This window comes from Vipera ursinii, assembly GCF_947247035.1.
Source record: "Vipera ursinii genome assembly, chromosome: Z".
Classification (NCBI taxonomy): Eukaryota; Metazoa; Chordata; class Lepidosauria; order Squamata; family Viperidae; genus Vipera; species Vipera ursinii.
In genome coordinates, this window is record NC_139517.1 from 34,930,666 (window position 1) to 34,948,186 (window position 17,521).

Here is a 17,521-nt window from a genome sequence, read left to right on the forward strand (position 1 = left end):
ATGTTTGACCATTATGGATACTAGGTGGAGATCTGGGATTTATAATTTAACTCCAATGGGAGATTTGTGTTTGGCAGCTAGTAGATCAGAGTGAGAGACTGGGAAGATGAGTTCAAATCTTCCCACTCCCTTGGAATAAACTGTAGCTGCTTTTCTCTGAATTCTTTTTTGAAACAGTAATTCTAAAGGTTGGGGGAACCCTGTGCTATATTTTTTTTCTAATGGACCATTTTTGATATCAGAATAAAAAAAATCCAACAGTTGATTATCATACTTTTTTCTAGATCATGGTAGATACACCTTCTGGTCGTGTTCAATCAATATATGGAAGAGGTCTAGAAGTATAACTCCAGGCTTCACCCATGTGTTCTCTCTCTCTCTAGTCGTCCTGTCTCTCTGATTTTCTTTTCTTTCTTTCCATCAAAGGGGTAGAGACTGCTATCTGTTCAATATGTATGGCTCTACTGAGTCGGTAACATGTTGACCAAACTCATAGATGGAATATTAGATGGAGTTTATACTGTCTTTATTAGCTTAGAAGTTTCTAACTGCATTAAGCTACTCCCTAAATTCTTAATCATTGTAGGCTATTGAAAGCTGGAATAACCTGTGGAAACTGAGATACACTTAAGGTGCAGCTCTTTGGACCCTCTTCAATTAGTATGATTGTAGTTTTTTAGACTTTTCATTTTATTTTACTCCTGTGTATAAACACTGTACAGACACGTACATGCAGTCAGATTAATTAGACTGTAAAATATGTAAGCCTCCTATTACAATATAATTTCATTTAGACTTAACATTACATTTGTTACATTTGCTTAGATTTAACATTACTAGAACCTTTTATACTTTACTGGATTTTTTTTCTAAATTTTAGCAATGGAAAAACTTTGAGATAATTATACAGCAGGTATAATTAGCATAATATTATATATAAATTTTGCTTATTAAAAAGAAGCCAAAAAACATGTTTAGCACATTAGGGTAATTAAAGCCATGTTCCTTTTTACATGCATACAATGCATTAAAAAGGACTGGGAATTTGATTGGCAGGTTATGCTGGTCATTTCGAAGCTAATGGCCGTTACGATGACTCCCTAATGACTAAATAATCTTGTAAATCCTTTCTCCCCCATTTCATATGTTTTAATTATATTAACATTGTTGCTCTTCCATTTTCCATTCTCAACTTTCTCTCCTTCTCCCCCTTTTACTTCCTTTAGTTGTAGAGATGCTCAAGGCACTTCATTCACTACAGAAAGAAAATCAGCGCCTTCAGGAGCAGATAATGACTTTGGCAGCTAAAAAGGAGCGCCTGCAGCTTCTAAATGTTCAGCTCTCTGTTCCCTTCCAAGTGGTGACCACCAGCAATGGCCCCTCGAGCCAGACCCAATACATCCTAGCTCCTAACAGTAAGCAATCCTAACTGCAGTGGCTTTTGATTCTTGAAAGAGGCGTCACTGACAACATCTGACCAACATCAGACAAAACCTTCTGAGTCATTAGCACTAGGGATGGTTGATGCTGGTTCCTTTTTTAAATGTACTTTTGCTATGTACTGTTTCTAATGGTTTGTTTTTAGAGTTGTTGTTATGACTACAATGTTTTGTGAATTTTATCCTCTGTTCTGAACTACTTTGCAATATAGGAAACTTCAATAGATCATTAGCAAATACATTTTAAAACTGAAAACTAAAACATGGTCCAGACAGAACCCCGGGAACTCCCCGGGAAATAATATAGTGTGACCAAGAGAAAAACCTTTTGTATTAGTACAGTGCTAACTCATTACTGAAAAGATGCTCAGGGAAACAACAAAATGTCCTTTTGATTCTTTCTCTTCCCCTCTAGCATGCAACAGTGACTCACTGAGTATCAGCAAGAGCTCTCCATGCAAGAATAGTTTTGGTATCGAGAATACACTGTCCACTTCCTCTGAGGTAAGAAGCATCCCTTTTCAAGTCTTCGTTATCACTTAGCAGACTATCATGGTTCACGCATTCTGAATGCCACTGAGTGAGACTGTTCTGGGAGAACAAAGCACAGTGACTGAGAAGAGTATGCAACCTATTACTGAGATACATTGGTACTGTATTTACACATAAATTGTCCATTTGAAATATCAGTGCATTATTCTCCCAGGTAATGTTCCATTGGCTTTGCCCAGCTCAAACACTAAAATATATTGGGCCAATTCTGATGACAGAAGCTTGGTCCCACCTGTCATATTTCTCTTTAGTTTTGCACCTGTGTTCTGAGCCTAAATTGCTGAGTCCTGAAGTACTGGGTACACTGTTCAAACGCCTAGGGTTTTTATCTTCTTTGTTTTTTTAAACAAAACTCTTAATTCCTGTGCTGCAGTATAATTTGATTTTAGTAATTTATTGATGAAATTTGCTCAAATTGGAACTGGGACAAACTTGGCTAAAAATAAAACTAATTGTGATAGTAAAAAAATTCAAAATAAAGTCTGTGAAACTATGCATTTCCCATTCCTAGACATTCCATCCTGTAAAAATACAGAATCTCAGCTTTTTAGTAGACAGCTTAGAATACCTGTTTATATATATATATATGTTTTCTGAGGTTTTCGTGGGTGCCTGTATGTGGATCCTTGGTTTTTCGGGTTTTTCCCTGCGTAGAACTAAAGGTGTAGGCGCAACGTTTCGACGGAATCCCATCCGTCATCATCAGGCTTTAGCTTCCTTCTTCTGGGAGAAGCATGTGGCTGTTTGTTCCTCTTTTTTAAACTGCCAGAGGGGGTGTGTTCTGTGGAGGTGTGCTCTGATTGGGTAGGGGACCAAGTGTGTTCTGATTGGGTGGGAGTGTGTTTTGAATGGTGGGTGTGTTCTGATTGGGTGGGGGGGTGTTCTGAGTGGATGGGCTGGTCTCAGCTGCCAGCTCCAGACCTGAGCTGGTGAGTTGTGCTGCTTTTGTTCGGCTTCGTGTTTGTGGTGGTGCCATGTTTTTATAGTGGGTGTCAGTTTGCTTATTGTGTGGTTTGGAGGGGTTTAAAGTGGCTGATGTTGCAGCTGTAGTTAGGTTTCTGTTTTGTGGTTGTGTGTCTTTATCGTGGTGGGTTCGGATTTGCTTTTTGAATGGTTGTGTGGTGGTGATGTCATGTGATGTTATCATGAGTTTGGGTCTGGTATCATTCTTGGTGGTTGGGCCTCGTCTGTCAATCAAGGCGGGTTTCCAAATGGCTGGTAGACGAGAGGTATCATCTCGTTTATTCATGCTGTGGGGGCGTTTTTCTATCTCAATGGCTTCTCTGATTATTCTGTTGTTAAAATGTTCAATTTTGGCGATAGTTTTGGTTTTTTTAAAATCAATTTCATGTCCCGTGGCTTCAAAGTGTTGGACCAGGGATGAAGTTTGTTCTCCCTTTCTGAGTGAGTTTTTGTGCTCTTCAATGCGTGCACTTATTCTTCTGTTGGTCTGTCCGATGTATGTGGTGGGGCAGGTGGTGCATGGGATTTCGTATACTCCTTGGTTTTCTAAGCCAATTATGTCCTTGGGGTTTCTTAGGATGGTGGATATTTTTCTGTCTGTGTAGAATGCTGTTTTGATGTTGTGTTTTTGGAGGACCTTGCTGATTCTGTCCGTGGTCCCTTTTAAGTATGGGAGGAGGGCTTTGCCATTTTCTTGTTCTCTGTCTTGGGTTTTTGTGGGTGTCTCTCTTCGGATTAAGTTGGTGATCGTGTTTCTTTGGAATCCATTGGCTGTTAGTACATTAGTGAGAGTGTGTAGTTTGGTTTTTAGGTGTTGTTCGTCAGCTAGGTGTTTTGTTCTGGAGATGAGTGTCTTAGCTACGGAGTTGATCTGTGCTGGGTGGTGGTGTGAGAGTGCGTTCAGATAGCGGTTTGTGTGTGTTTTTTTATGGTAGATAGTGTGTCCTAGGGAGCCGTTGGATTTCTTGTAGACTAAGACATCAAGGAAGGGAAGTTGATTGTTAGCTTCTGTTTCCATGGTGAATTGTATTTTGGGGTGTAGGCTATTGAGGTGTATGAGGAAGTCATCCAGTTTTTCTTTGCCGTATGGCCAGATTACGAAGGTGTCATCTACGTATCTGAGCCAGAGTTTGGGTTTGTGGTTGGATTTTTCTAGAGCGAGGGTTTCAAAGTGTTCCATGTAGAGGTTTGCGATGACAGGTGAGAGGGGTGATCCCATGGGTGCTCCTTCCATTTGTTTGTATCTTTGTCCATTGTAGATGAAGTATGTGTTAGATAGGCAGTGGTTGGTCAGATCTAGGATGTGTTTTGGGGGGTTGTATTTATTTACGATAGCTGTCAAGGCTTCTTTGATTGGCACTTGGGTGAAGAGGGATACAACATCGAAGCTCACAAGTAGGTCACAGGGCTGTAAGTTTAGTTTTCTTATGATCTCTATGAATTGGAATGAGTTTTGTATGTGTGAGGTGATGGAATTTGCATAAGGCTGTAGTTGTTTGGCAAGAAATTTGGCTAGATTTTGTAGAGGTGAGCCTATGGAGCTGACTATGGGTCTGAGTGGGGTTCCTTCTTTGTGTATCTTTTATCTTTGTATCTTATATATATATATATAATTGCTGGAAATGATTCCTGTTACTTCATATTGATCTTTCTCTCTCTCTCTCTCTCTCTCTCTCTCTCTCTCTCTCTCTCTCTCTCTCTCTCTCTCTCTCTCTCTCTCTCTCTTTCTTTCTTCTTTCTCCAGGATCTTCATTCAGGATGCCCAAGCAGAAGCAGCTCTTCTCTGTCCTTCCACAGCACACCTCCACCTCTCCCCTTGCTGCAGCAAAGCCCTGCCTCACTTCCTCTAACTACTGTGGTCCAACAGCAGCCGCCACCACCAGTGAATGGCCTGAGCAGAGCCATGGGGACTGTTCATGGGGGAAGTGCCACAGCTACTCACAGCCTTGTGGATGGTCTCCTTGGCAGTCTGGCAGTAGGACAACAGATCCCCATCAATGGCATCCTAGGAAGTTTAAATGGCACTTTGGCCACCCAGACCCAGAATCCAGTACTGGCACAAACCAGTGGTCCACCCAGTCTGCAGCTGTCCATGAGCCAAAGCAGGTAGGGCTCTGTAAGAAAGAGGGAGGACCATAAGGAAGAAGCCAAGCTTCTAGGAGGCAAATTTTAAGGAATATTTTTTGCCTTAAATTCGAGGACCTATTCCACTTTATTTTCATTTACTCCTGGTATTTTTTCACTGTATAATGACATATTTCTAGCTGGTTTATAAACAAAAAAACAGGTACAATAAGAACCACACATGCTGTAATGATAATCAGAAAGGCAGTAAGTTTAAAATAACCCATGCTGGCAGAATAAGAAAAGTGTGAGTTTCATATTCAAACACCTGTTGGAAAAACTGTGTTTTAGTCCTTTCCAGACAGCAATTTAAAGAAAGGAGCCAATATTATTATTATTATTATTATTATTATTATTATTATTATTATTATTATTATTATTATTATTATTATTTAATTTCTATACCGCCCTTCTCCCAAAGGACTCAGGGCGGTGTACAGGGCAATAGATACAATAAAAATACAGTGTACAAAAATTAAGATAGAATTAAATATTAAGCCCAATTACAGTAAAATTAATTAAAATTAATATTAAAATTCCCAAACCCATCAGACCAGGCCAGCTAATTCAAATAAATAAGTTTTTAGGTCACGGCGGAAGGAGAGAAGGTCAGGAACCATCCAGAGCTCAACCGGTAAACAGTTCCAAAGGTCTGGCACGCCCACAGAGAACGCCCTCCCCCTGGGGGTCACCAGTCGACACTCTCTGACCGACGGCACCCTGAGGAGGCCCTCTCTGTGGGAGCGCACTGGACGAAGGGAAGTTGATGCCGGCAGCAGGTGCTCCCATAAGTAAACCGAACCCATGCCATTTAGGGCTTTATAGGTCATCACCAGCACCTTGAATCTCACCCGGAGGGCAACCGGAAGCCAATGCAGCTCGCGGAGTAGAGGTGTTACATGGGAGTATCGGGAGACCCCCAATACCACTCGCACGGCTGCATTCATATCATGAGTATATTTTAGGAGGTGAAAAGAGCAGAAGAAAGAGGCATTGCTTCCAGACCTCTGGGACCCCTTTGCTTCCCAAACTGAATAGTCAGGCTGGCCAGATTCAAATTGGAAGGTATGGTCACCTAGATATCTTGAAGCTTTACCCTTTTCGGCTTTATCAGTCTTAGGCATTAATACCTGGACAGCACCCGTAAAATAGGCTTGACACTGCAATTAGCTCACACCCCTCAGCATGTGGCCTGCTACATTTTTATCAGCTTCAAGACCAGATAGGCCTTAAAAGAGACCCAGTAAACCAATATGGAGATAATGAGAGCAGGAGCATGACACCAGAGTTTCTTGTTCAAAACACAAGGGGGGAATCAGCCAATTGGGCTGATTCCAATTCCATCTGTTCATCTGGGTACAGCTAAGAATCAGCATTTCCAAATTGCAGGCCTGCTTCTTTAGGAATAGTGTGACCCTCTCTAATGCTAGAGGGAGCATTCAGTCACCACTCAGCTACTGGACAAACAACTGCTTGTTGCGATTTATCCACCATTTGTTTTGTTCCATCCAGGCTCTTAAAGCCCATCCAGACACTGAGTAAACAGTTCCTCAGCAGCTTGTACTTGGTTCTGAATGGGAAGTAGAACTGGTGACAGTAGCATATGGATAATACCTCACCCTAGCTCATAGGTGACTTCTCCCTGCAGCTTCATGAATGTGTTAATTAGTGAAGGGATAAGGGTCAAATCCTATGACATACTATATAAAAGAGGATACAGGCTTGAATATTGATTCCCCTGCCCATTCATTGGCCAGAATTACCCACCTACCTAGTAGAACTATTGCAAAATCATATTCTATTAGGGTAGCATGGTTAATGAGCTCAAAAGCAGCTGGTCGATCTAACAGGACAAGGGGGACCAGCATTAGCCAATCTGCTACACCTTTATAAGTGTTTGGGGAAGGGTGTACATGTATAAGCAAAAGTATTTTAAATTATTTTTAAAATATAGCCTGAACCCTATTATTCTGGCTTCCAGTATGGCAGAGGTCATTATAATAATAATAATAATAATAATAATAATAATAATAATAATAATAATAATAATAATAATAATAATAATAATAGATAGTGGATAGTGGATGTGGCAGTGCCTGGAGACAGCAGAATAGACGAGAAAGAACTGGAAAAGATAAAGTACAAAGACCTACAAATAGAAATCGAAAGACTGTGGCAAAGGCAAGCAAGGGTAGTACCAATAGTAATAGGCGCCTTGGTTGGAATCCCAAAACAACTGGAGCACCACTTGAACACCATTGGCATTGACAAATTTGCCATAGTTAATTGCAAAAGGCAGCCTTACTAGGAACTGCTCCCATCCTGCCACGATATCTATAATACCATCAAACATCCACATCTGCCTATCCCAGGTCCTTGGTAAGGACTCAACAGATAGACAAAAATGGCAAATCCAGTCTGAACATCTGGCTGACTGTGCAATGATCAATAATAATGATGATGATAATGATAATAGTGATAATGGTGATAATAATGATAATGACAATAGGAGAAGGAGGAGGTATGCTTAAATAAACCAGATTGGGTAGCACAAGAGAAATAAGCAAGCTTTCCAACCCCTTCCTCCCCCTCCCCTGCAACATCTTAATTCTGAAGTTGTGGAACTCAATTTGTCTTCTGCAGCAGTGCTGCACAGACTGACCTATTTTTTTTTTGTCGTCTTCCTTCCAGTATGCCTAGTGTGACTCACTTTTCAGAGCAGCAGCGCCAGCTGCTCAGCCAGCCTGAGCTTCAACTGCAGCAACTGCAGCAGCTCTTAACATCGCAGCCACTCAACTCAGTAAGTAACATTTCATCAGTCAACTGCTGAGGAACAACTACTAGCTAAAACAGCAAGGCATCAACTTGAGGTATAGGGTTTTGAAAAGAAGACAATGTTTTGTCAACATCACAGAACAAATTAGAATCAGACTGTTGTTCTTACTTCCCTTGGTCTCTGGACTTCAGACAAAACCCAATTTCCTTGTTCAGTGAAAAAGAATTTCCTTTGAAAGCCACAGCAAACACTTCCCATCTCCTTGTAGTTGCCAGATAATGATGGGGAGCAGATAAAAGTAATACCTGAGTTGCAAGCGTTCCCTTAGCAAGTGTTGGAATTTATGTGATAAGCACCCCCTAGCGCTTATGAGCAAGTTACGAATATTGCGGCACCACAGCAGTTGTTCACCCTTATGAGCACTGGTTGTTCCCTTCCTCTCCACACCTGGTCTGCGTAGGTGCTAGGCCTTCAATAATCACCCTGTGAAGATTGAGATCCTTCGCTTTCTTGGCTGCTCCAGGCCTTCAGTGCATTCGCAAAGAATGGAGACGTAAAGTAATGCAAGATCACGCGAGATCTCACTCTACTGATCTCGCGTGATCTAATGGTACTTTAGGCCTCTGTTCCATGGCCCTCCCGATGCCTGATCCAGGCACCGGAGGCCTTTTCCAGGCTGCTACCGCCCGGATGCTTCCGCGGCCCTCTGGATGCCCAATCTGGGCTTCGGAGGCCTTTTCCAGGCCACTGCCGCCTGGAAATCGGCCTCCAGAGGGCCGCAGAAGCATTCTCCAGCCTCAGATCCGGGTGGCATCCACACAGAGAACCGGTTGTTCACATATTTGAATCCCACCACTGACTGTGGGTATATATAAAAAGAAACCATGATTTTCTGATAAACATTAAGGCTACAGGAGTGGATTTGAGCACCTGAAACCTAGACAAACAGTAGAGGGCAGCAGTGAGCTAAGGATTGCTGTAGTGCTAATTCAGAGGTTTGCAGCACAACTCTGTCAGCCTTTTAATTTAATCAAGCAATTCCCTACCTCATTATCAAGACTTTTTTCTTTTTTTAAGACTTGAATATGTTTTTTATTGATAAACTATTTAATTAGTTTATCAGAGCTGTGGTGGCACAGTGGTTAGAATGTAGTATTGCAGGTTAACCCACTGCTCAGTCCAGGAGTTCGATTCTTACCGGTACAAGGTTGACTCAGCCTTCCATCCTTCTGAGATTGGTTAAAATGAGGATCCAGATTGTTGGGAGGGGGGAACAATATGTTGACTGAAAACCACTTAGAGAGGGCTGTAAAGCACTGTGATGCGGTATATAAGTCTAAGTACTATTGCTATTGCTTACAAATAATGTCTCATTTCAGACTCACCTCTTCTGTTTAGTGTCAAAAGCTCCTTCAGTATTGGTATGATTAAAAAGAGAAAAATATATACAGTGCACAAGCAGGCAAAACAGACAAAAGCAGTTGTTTTCATAGAAACACTTTTCAAAAACATTGGGTCAATTTTTCTTTAGATTTTTTTTCCAATTCTCCTTAAATAAATTCTATAAGGCACATATCAGAAGAACAGCAGTATTTTGCATGGGTTTTTTTTTCTAACTCTTCTGGTATAGGATATGAGGGAGAGTTGCTACAATCTTTCTGCCGCTGACCATGTTCATTTGGTCCTTAGGAGCAGCAGACACTGATATTCCAGATGATTCAGCAAATTCAGCAGAAACGAGAATTGCAGCGGCTCCAGATGTCCGGTTCCTCAATGACTGGCCTTGGCCCAGTGACCACCACATCCCTTCTCCACTCCAGCAATAATGCACCATCAGCTGCCAACAGTACTCTCCTGGCCTCCATCTCCCCTCAACAGCTTAATCCTGCCAGCTCATTGATGGCTTCCCCACCGCTCAGCACCCCTGGGAACAGCCTGATGTCAGCAGCAGCAGCTGTTATTCCACCTGTCCTTACAGCCCAAACAAATCCTTTCCTCAATCTGCAGGGTGACAGCAGCAGCCAGAAAGGAATGGTGAGCATCTTATAAGAAGGCCAGAAGCAAGGTATTGCCTGCCAACAGCTGAACTACTTTGGTGAAATAGGGTATTCATAAATATTTTAACTTCTGAAAAAAGACATTTTCTGGAATTAGGACCTCATCTAGCTCTACTACCGGGTAGAGGTTATTTTCAGGGAGGTCTGGTGGGGAATCTAACGTGGCTATGGAACAGATTTGGATGTATGATTTGGGCAGAATTCTAGATACCGAAGTAAATATGGGAAACAGAAAAAAAGTTTTGAAAATACAGTATGAGCAGATAGCTGCAATGGGAAAGAGGCTGGACAAGGCTAAATGGAGGAGTCTGGAAATGAAAGAAGAAAAATTATATTTAGAAAGCACCTGAGATTAGAATTGCAGAGGAGTGTTTCATATCTGTTTTTCTTCCTCCCTTTTTTTTTTAAAAAAAGATATATTGTTTGGCATATCACCAATTTAGACAGTGCTGTTTTTGCCATTTTTTTCCCTCCAGAGCATAAATGAAAAGGGAAGTGCCTCAGTGCAAGACAAAGGCTAAGTTTTGATGATACTGGGCTGCTTTCTCTGCCATAAGAAAACAGTCTCCCTGAGCCTTGGATCCCAAAACGTAGAGCAACCAATATGAAAGGCTTCCGAGAAAGTCTTCCTTGCCACAGTCACAGTGACACCAAGCGGAGGCATGCCAGAAGTCTACGTTCCTTGGTTCTGAGCCTGTCATTTAGTGCCCTTCTAAAAGAGACTGGTGGGTGAACACCCCTTTGCCTTGCTGGCTTGGTCTATTCTGCTGCACTTAAGTCATAAAATGTTGCACTCCAGATGGAAAGGATGAAACAGTGTTTGACATCCAAGAATATCCCCTCAAAGATGGGACATATGAGCTGGACACAACCACAGTCACCTGCTGATTAATGTTATTTTTGCAAAGCATAATATTTCCAAATCACCTGTAAGAAGATCCAGCTACAGCAAATCAGGATCAGATGTTTTTGAGATTTCCAATAAGAAAGAAGGAAGGTTTGGAAAAGTGGTATTTGGAGGTCCATGTATGTGAATCCTACACAAAGGATTTCACTCCTGTAGGCATTTCAGATTTCTACATCTTAACTGACTCCTACTGAGATATAGTTTAGCTGGAATGAAAAGCTAGTCCAGCATAATTGAGAACAGTTAACTTGGTTTCCCCAAATCTCTGCCAGCCACATGTCTTAAAAAAAAAACTACTTGAAGGGAATGGCCTCACTTTTTCATCTTTGACCAAGACTTCTGTCCTTCAGAAGTCTTTGCAGGCAGTGTATGGTTACAAATAATCTAGAGTCGATGCAGAGTTATTTCCAGCCACTCACGAAGAGTCTTTTGTTCTCTGTCAGATCAACCACTCAAAAGCCAACACCAAAGAGGCAGAACAAAGGTTTTGTCTAAGGGCAGGAGCTATTCCAACCGTCTCCAGCTGGTAAGAACATCTTTCCTGTGAAATAGATCTCAGTCATATCCCATTTAAGGAGAACACAGATCTTTCCATTACTGGAAGATCCATTTCCATCTCCATTTTGTAATCAGATGGTTTAGCAACGGTATGAATTTCCTTCTCTTTCCAGGGAGAAAAAAAAATGAAATGGAGATCAAGATCAGATATTCTGAGGAAACCAGCTCTATTTTGTCTTTATTAGATAAATCCAAATCTCTTAAAGAGCAAGATTCTGGGTGATGAAACCACCTAGGGCCTTTCAAAGTTTTCCTGCTTCCATGAATATACAGTCATTTTAGGCTCATTCTTTGCACCTGCTCCAATTTGCACTATTTTCAACCACTGGTGGTGAGCAAGTACTTACAGTCCCATAATAACCACTGTTGTATAAAATAATGTTTGGGGTTTTTTCCCTATTGTTTGAACAAGGCAACAGTATCTACCACATAGATAAATTGGACTCTTAAAAAATAAGATACTGAAGCAACTTTTCATGAATTTTTGTTTGATTTGTTTTGTTTTATTCAGACAGATACGTTAACTTTAGTTCCATGCATACTTACACACAGTTTAAGATTTGTTTGCTTATTTTTATGAAGTTGTTTAATAGCTCCTAGAAACTGTCAAAAACAGTGAATATTCCAAATGACAACTGGGAAGTTTTCTTTTCCCAGTCATGGCAATTTTGACACAGGTTAAGGAGCTGATTGAACATTTTACTCTCATTTCAGCTGAGCGTAAACATAGTTTTTAATCCAAAAACTAAGCCGACTCAATGCGCTTACTCTTTAGATAGCCAACTCATCTTTAAAATGCATCCAGGCCAGCGCATTCTGATTTGATTTTGTCCCTCATTAGCATGTTTACAGTATTTATTTTGTCCTTATTTAGCTGCCCTAAAACAGAATGGCTACGAGTTGTGATGGAAGTAATTTGAAGTGGAGCTAAATCCAATCTTTGTTCCCTTTTTCAGGCAAATAATGGGTTATATCTCCAGAATTCTTATTGCAACCTGCAACTGCATTGTAGAGAATTGTGGTTCTACAGCACCAGCAAAATTCATAATCTGTCTAGGCCTATGACTTTTGTCTTCTTATCTTGGCGCTGGGGGAAAAGGTTTTTCCAACTACAGCTTCTCTGCTAGAATTGCAAACGTGATTTTTTTTAAAAAAAAATGCCATCAATAAATGCTTGATATGCACAACTACATAACAAGGAGTAGTAGAGCAAATTGATTATTAAAATATTATGGAAAAGAGTTATTTAAATATATAAAAGATGTAAAACATCGGCTGAGAAGAATGACCATTCTATTTAAAACATTTAGGAAAAATACTTTTCTCTGCAATGAGAGCAAAACTAGACATTGCAAAAGAAAAGGCTCTATCCCATATTTTCGTTGTAATATTAGTGGATTGGGAAAAGGCATTTGGAGAAGAGAATTAAAAGATGGGAAGGGGCTGTTCATGTGACATTGCACATTTGCTCATTTAAGAAATGCATTCTAAAATCTGATATTACTGATTTCTTGCTAGTCCATAAAGCTTTTGCAGGAATATTTTTCTCCTTTAAGCCTTTTTCTGTTTGTCTTGTCCTTTGAGCCACAAGATGGATAAAATGTATTCCTCCAAATATTGGTGAATTTTAAGTCTCGGGAACCCTACTCAATATAATCAGTTATGGACAATGCTGGGATCTGTGGTTCAGGATCACCTGAAGAACATTAGGCTGCCCACCTTATTTTGAAGAATGAGACAGTTCTACAAAACTCTCATTACACAAAATCACAACACTGCATTGGCCATGTTTTGTGACTTTAAGTGCTCAGAAAGTGGGAGATATCAAGCCCCAGTTAAGCTCCCATACAAAAGTTGAAAAAACTTTAATATTAGACATATAGTCATCTTTACATTTATATACCATATTTCCTCTGGAAGGTCAAGGTAAAATACATGAAGATCACCTCTTTCTTTCTTCACATAACAAAAGTGTGAGATAGATTGGAATGAGCAATAGTGATCATGGTCTGCTATTGCTATTGGTCTGAGTCTTCCTAGTCCAGTCCAACACCTGAACCATTAATCTACAATAGTTGTATGAACTGAACTGAAAATCAACAAGGAATAGATAATTCTGCATTTGGGGAGCAGGTGATACTAAGACAGAATTCAATTTGTGATCTTATGTATCAAATGTTCCTGGTAGGCAATTCATCTGGATAGAGACATTTACTCATGTAGTTTAGTTTGTCCCACCTGATTTCTGAAGACTAATGTAGACGACATAGAGAAGGGCAGGAAAAAGAATGACAGCCAAGGCAATAATCAGCCTGGCGTATTTTGAATCCTTTCCAACAAGTTAGTTTGAGTTAATGTCTCAGTCCTTCCCTAGCACAAAGATAAAGGGAGGGGAGAAGCATATACAGACTTGCGGGTTTCTGTAGTTATAGCTGTCACCATGAAAGTAATTCAGTCCTATATGGCATTGGATTCTTATTCTGGTTTACCTTGTAGGGTTGATATCCACGCAGTAGCAATAGTGAGTCCCCAGTGAAGTCTAAGTGGCAGAATCCATAAGGTAGAATTACATTCATGACTCAATAATACTATTGCTTCTTGCACTCAAGGCTACACATTCAGCTGAGAAGCACAATGAGGGTATATTTAAGACATGTCTTCACCCAAAAGATCAACTAGGATGCTTTCTGAAAGCATCCTAAGAATATTCCATTGGGAGGGGGGTTTCCAAATTTAAGATGCAAAATTCCAGATCACTATTAGATGGGATGAAGGGACGCGGTGGCTCAGTGGGTTAGGACGCTGAGCTTGTCGATCGGAAGGTCGGCAGTTTGGCGGGTCGAATCCCGAGTGCTGCGTAACAGAGTGAGCGCCTGTTACTTGTCCCAGCTTCTGCCAACCTAGCAGTTCGAAAGCACGTAAAAATGCAAGTAGAAAAATAGGGACCACTCCGGTGGGAAGGTAACAGCGTTCCGTGCGCCTTTGGCGTCCAGTCATGCCGGCCACATGACCACGGAGACGTCCTTGGACAAGCGCTGGCTCTTCGGCTTTGAAACGGAGATGAGCACCAGCCCCTAGAGTTGGAAACGACTAGCACACATGTGCGGGGGAACCTTTACCTTTTTTTTATTAGATGGGAGGAAAGTGTACATTTTTAGTGGTTTCTGGATTTTTGAAGCCTGAATCTGACAGCCCTACTATTTCATGACCAGACAGGTTTCTATCATATTATATGGAAGAAAAAAATAAGCAGCTGGTGCTTAAAGGTTATCTGAAAGGTTGAAAAGACCTCTCTTGGATAATGTAAGGAATAAGTGCTTTTACATGGCTCCATTTCTCTTCCCATGGATATCAAATAGAGAACTCGATCCAGCAATTTTCTTCAGCAATAGAAACCTTATAGAGCTGCATTAGGCATTTTGGTTGTATAGACATTATATTTACATTTGAGAAAAAGTTATACTGTGCATCAAGGAAAAAGCCATCTGGAGGCTAGGCTGGCTTGTGGAACTGTCTGGTATACCACATCCTTGTCTCTCCAGGAACACTGTATGTAACACATAAAAATCAAGTGCAATTCTGAAAAAGTCCCAAGCAAGCATTAGTTCAGATAAACCTGAAAGTCTTTAAAAAAGGATTGTTGGATGTGAAACAGCGCTTGCCTGAAACAGAATCAAATACAACACCAGTCACTCAGTTTTCAGTTATAGAAATCAGTGGGCTCAGCAAATTTAGAATAAGTCATAGAAATATGGTCAGAAGATGACAATGGCAAATTACTTCTGCCATTAAGGAATTGTGCTCAAAGGAGTATATTTTTGATTGGATAAAGTTTATTAAGAGAGCAAAACATACTGGATTCTTTTTACAGCCCATTGTCTTCTTAACTATATGAATTGGAGGGACCTTCTAGTTTTCTTTCCTTCCTCCCTCTAAGAGTTTTTGTATCATACTTGTCACTTCATATATTAACCTGAAAGTGTGCTTGATCCTAGAATTCTAGCTTTGCTAATCACTTCTCTTAAAGAAACCAGCCTAGGAAGGTATGGAGGTTAAACAGCTAACATGTTATACAGTATTGGCTAAATTTGTGAAGAAATCCCATTGAGTTAGTTGGGGCCAATCACTATCTCTCAATTTAATCTACGCCAGAAAAGTATTGCAAAAAAAAATTGGAGGAAAGAATTCCATGTTGGCACTCTCTACTCCTGTAGATAAAGCAGGCTATAAATTTACAGTAACAAGCAAAGAAATTAAGAAAAGAAAGCACATTCATTGTACTTTGGTGTTTCAAAAGCATTCTAAAGTATCAAAACTTGAAACATTTTAAAGTATCAAAACCATCCCAATCCATTTTTCCTATCTTACCAGCAATTGTTTCTGCTTCTTTCTGGAATGTTAATTCCAGCCAAGATGCCTAACAAGCCAATGCTGGAAATAGGAATCAGACGTTTCCCCTTTAGACCTGCCATATTGGATGGCCAGTAAGTGGCTTCAAACATTTATCTCTTTGCTGCCAGCTAATGGTCATCTTGATTTTTACAGCCCTTGTGTGATCTGTTTACTCTTGTTCATCTCTTAGCAATTGATATTCAGGATAGCAGCCCTGGGGATCTGCAAATTTGGTTTTGAAAACATTATGGATGTCTCTGGAGAATGGGTGAAGGGAAGGTATGCCACTGACAAAATGCTACAGAGTACAAAATCAGTTATAAAGCAATCAGATTTATGGGAACACTACAGGTTTTTTTTCCAGCTGTTGTCTACTTGCAGAATGCTTTTTAAAACAGCATTGGATATTCTTTTGAAAAAATACAAAGTGCATTTAAGTTCTAGAATCATTCAACGTGATAATGGCTGATGCTTTATTTTACTGCGTCAGATGGGACAGGCAGTTAGTATGATGATAGAGACATCTATGGGCAGATTGGAATCCCCACCCAAATTTTATTGAAGAACCTGCTTAACCTTTCTTTCCCCCCCCCCCCTTTATCCTTCTCTCCCTCTCTCCCTCGCCCTTCCCCCTTGTGTTTGAAACCTTCTATCCCCTGGTGTTCAATAGAATTTCTAACTCAACAGGGCTATTCTTCCACTCTGCAAATAGATGACCACTAGATGGCAACAAAGTTACAGAAAATGCTAGTTTTTTGCTAGTGGTTATTGTCTGGCTTTATTTAACCACATAGGCTGATTAATGTGTTGTGGTAAGAACTTTTTTTGTTGATTTTTAATCTTGTGACTAATAATTAGTGACCATGCAAGCTTGGAAATTCTAATTTATGTGAGCTTCTCAGAGTCTTGTTATTGGAGTTATTAAAAAAAGTGTGCAAAGTAAACATACAAAACAAACCGTGATCGGAATGAACTGCATGCAACCAGTTTGTGATTGCCAGCTGGAAGGCAGACCAAGCATGGTTAGGTTAGCATGAACTGGAAATTCAGATTTAAACCAGTCTCTGCTGTTGATTTGTTTGCAATATACCATATTCTGAGCATCTGTCAAATTAAGCTATCCATACTTGGTTTCTGTGAACAGGTATAATAAACGTAGTTTATTATATGAGTGAATGCAGCTAGTATATTGAATTCTAATGCCATGAGAAAAATTATCTTACTCAACTTCTCGATTTACAAACTTCTATTTATCCCAACCAGTAAAAGACAGTGCATATTAAACTAGAGATCTTCTCTAAAACAGAACTTAAACTGTACAATTGAAGTATTATAATTTACTCTTTTTTATTTCTACTGTTTCTGATCTTTGTCTTGTTATAAAAATAGCATATGTGATACATATAGATTTTTCCTAAAAGAACAGGTAGTAATTGGGAAATAATATGGAGGGCAATCGTGTGTGAATTTCAACAGTAACAAATTCTACTGAACTTAATGGGAGTTAATTTCAATTTGTATAGAATTATAACCATAGGTTAAAAAATAAAAATAGAGGGTTAAGCCTCATTTCCCATCCCCAGTGATAGAGTTCCAGTCTAATCTGTTTTAATGAGCAGCAGAGAAATGCTGTGCTTATCCAAGATCAAAAGCACTTCTAAATTATTTTCAATGTGCAAGCCCTACTGGATGACTATTTCTCAAAGAATACTTGTTATAATGCAAGGGCATGGGGTTTGACCACTTGACCCTT

General features: G+C 40.1%; 1 protein-coding gene across 4 annotated transcripts in view; it reads left to right on the forward strand.

Moving 5' to 3' along the window:
* Window positions 1–14,143, forward strand: part of MLLT6 (MLLT6, PHD finger containing) — a 139,962-nt gene extending 125,819 nt beyond the window's left edge. For 2 of the 4 annotated variants that reach the window (XM_083376274.1, XM_083376276.1), the window contains exons 15-20: window positions 1,227–1,415; window positions 1,855–1,943; window positions 4,699–5,060; window positions 7,770–7,878; window positions 9,544–9,888; window positions 10,388–14,143. In XM_083376274.1, coding sequence (XP_083232400.1) covers window positions 1,227–1,415; window positions 1,855–1,943; window positions 4,699–5,060; window positions 7,770–7,878; window positions 9,544–9,888; window positions 10,388–10,432 — 1,139 coding nt within the window. In that variant the 3' untranslated portion in view covers window positions 10,433–14,143. Of the gene's footprint in view, window positions 1–1,226; window positions 1,416–1,854; window positions 1,944–4,698; window positions 5,061–7,769; window positions 7,879–9,543; window positions 9,920–10,387 lie in introns of all 4 variants that reach the window. The other 2 variants (XR_014494094.1, XM_083376275.1) reach the window with 2 other exon arrangements.
* Window positions 14,144–17,521: the final 3,378 nt, after the last annotated feature.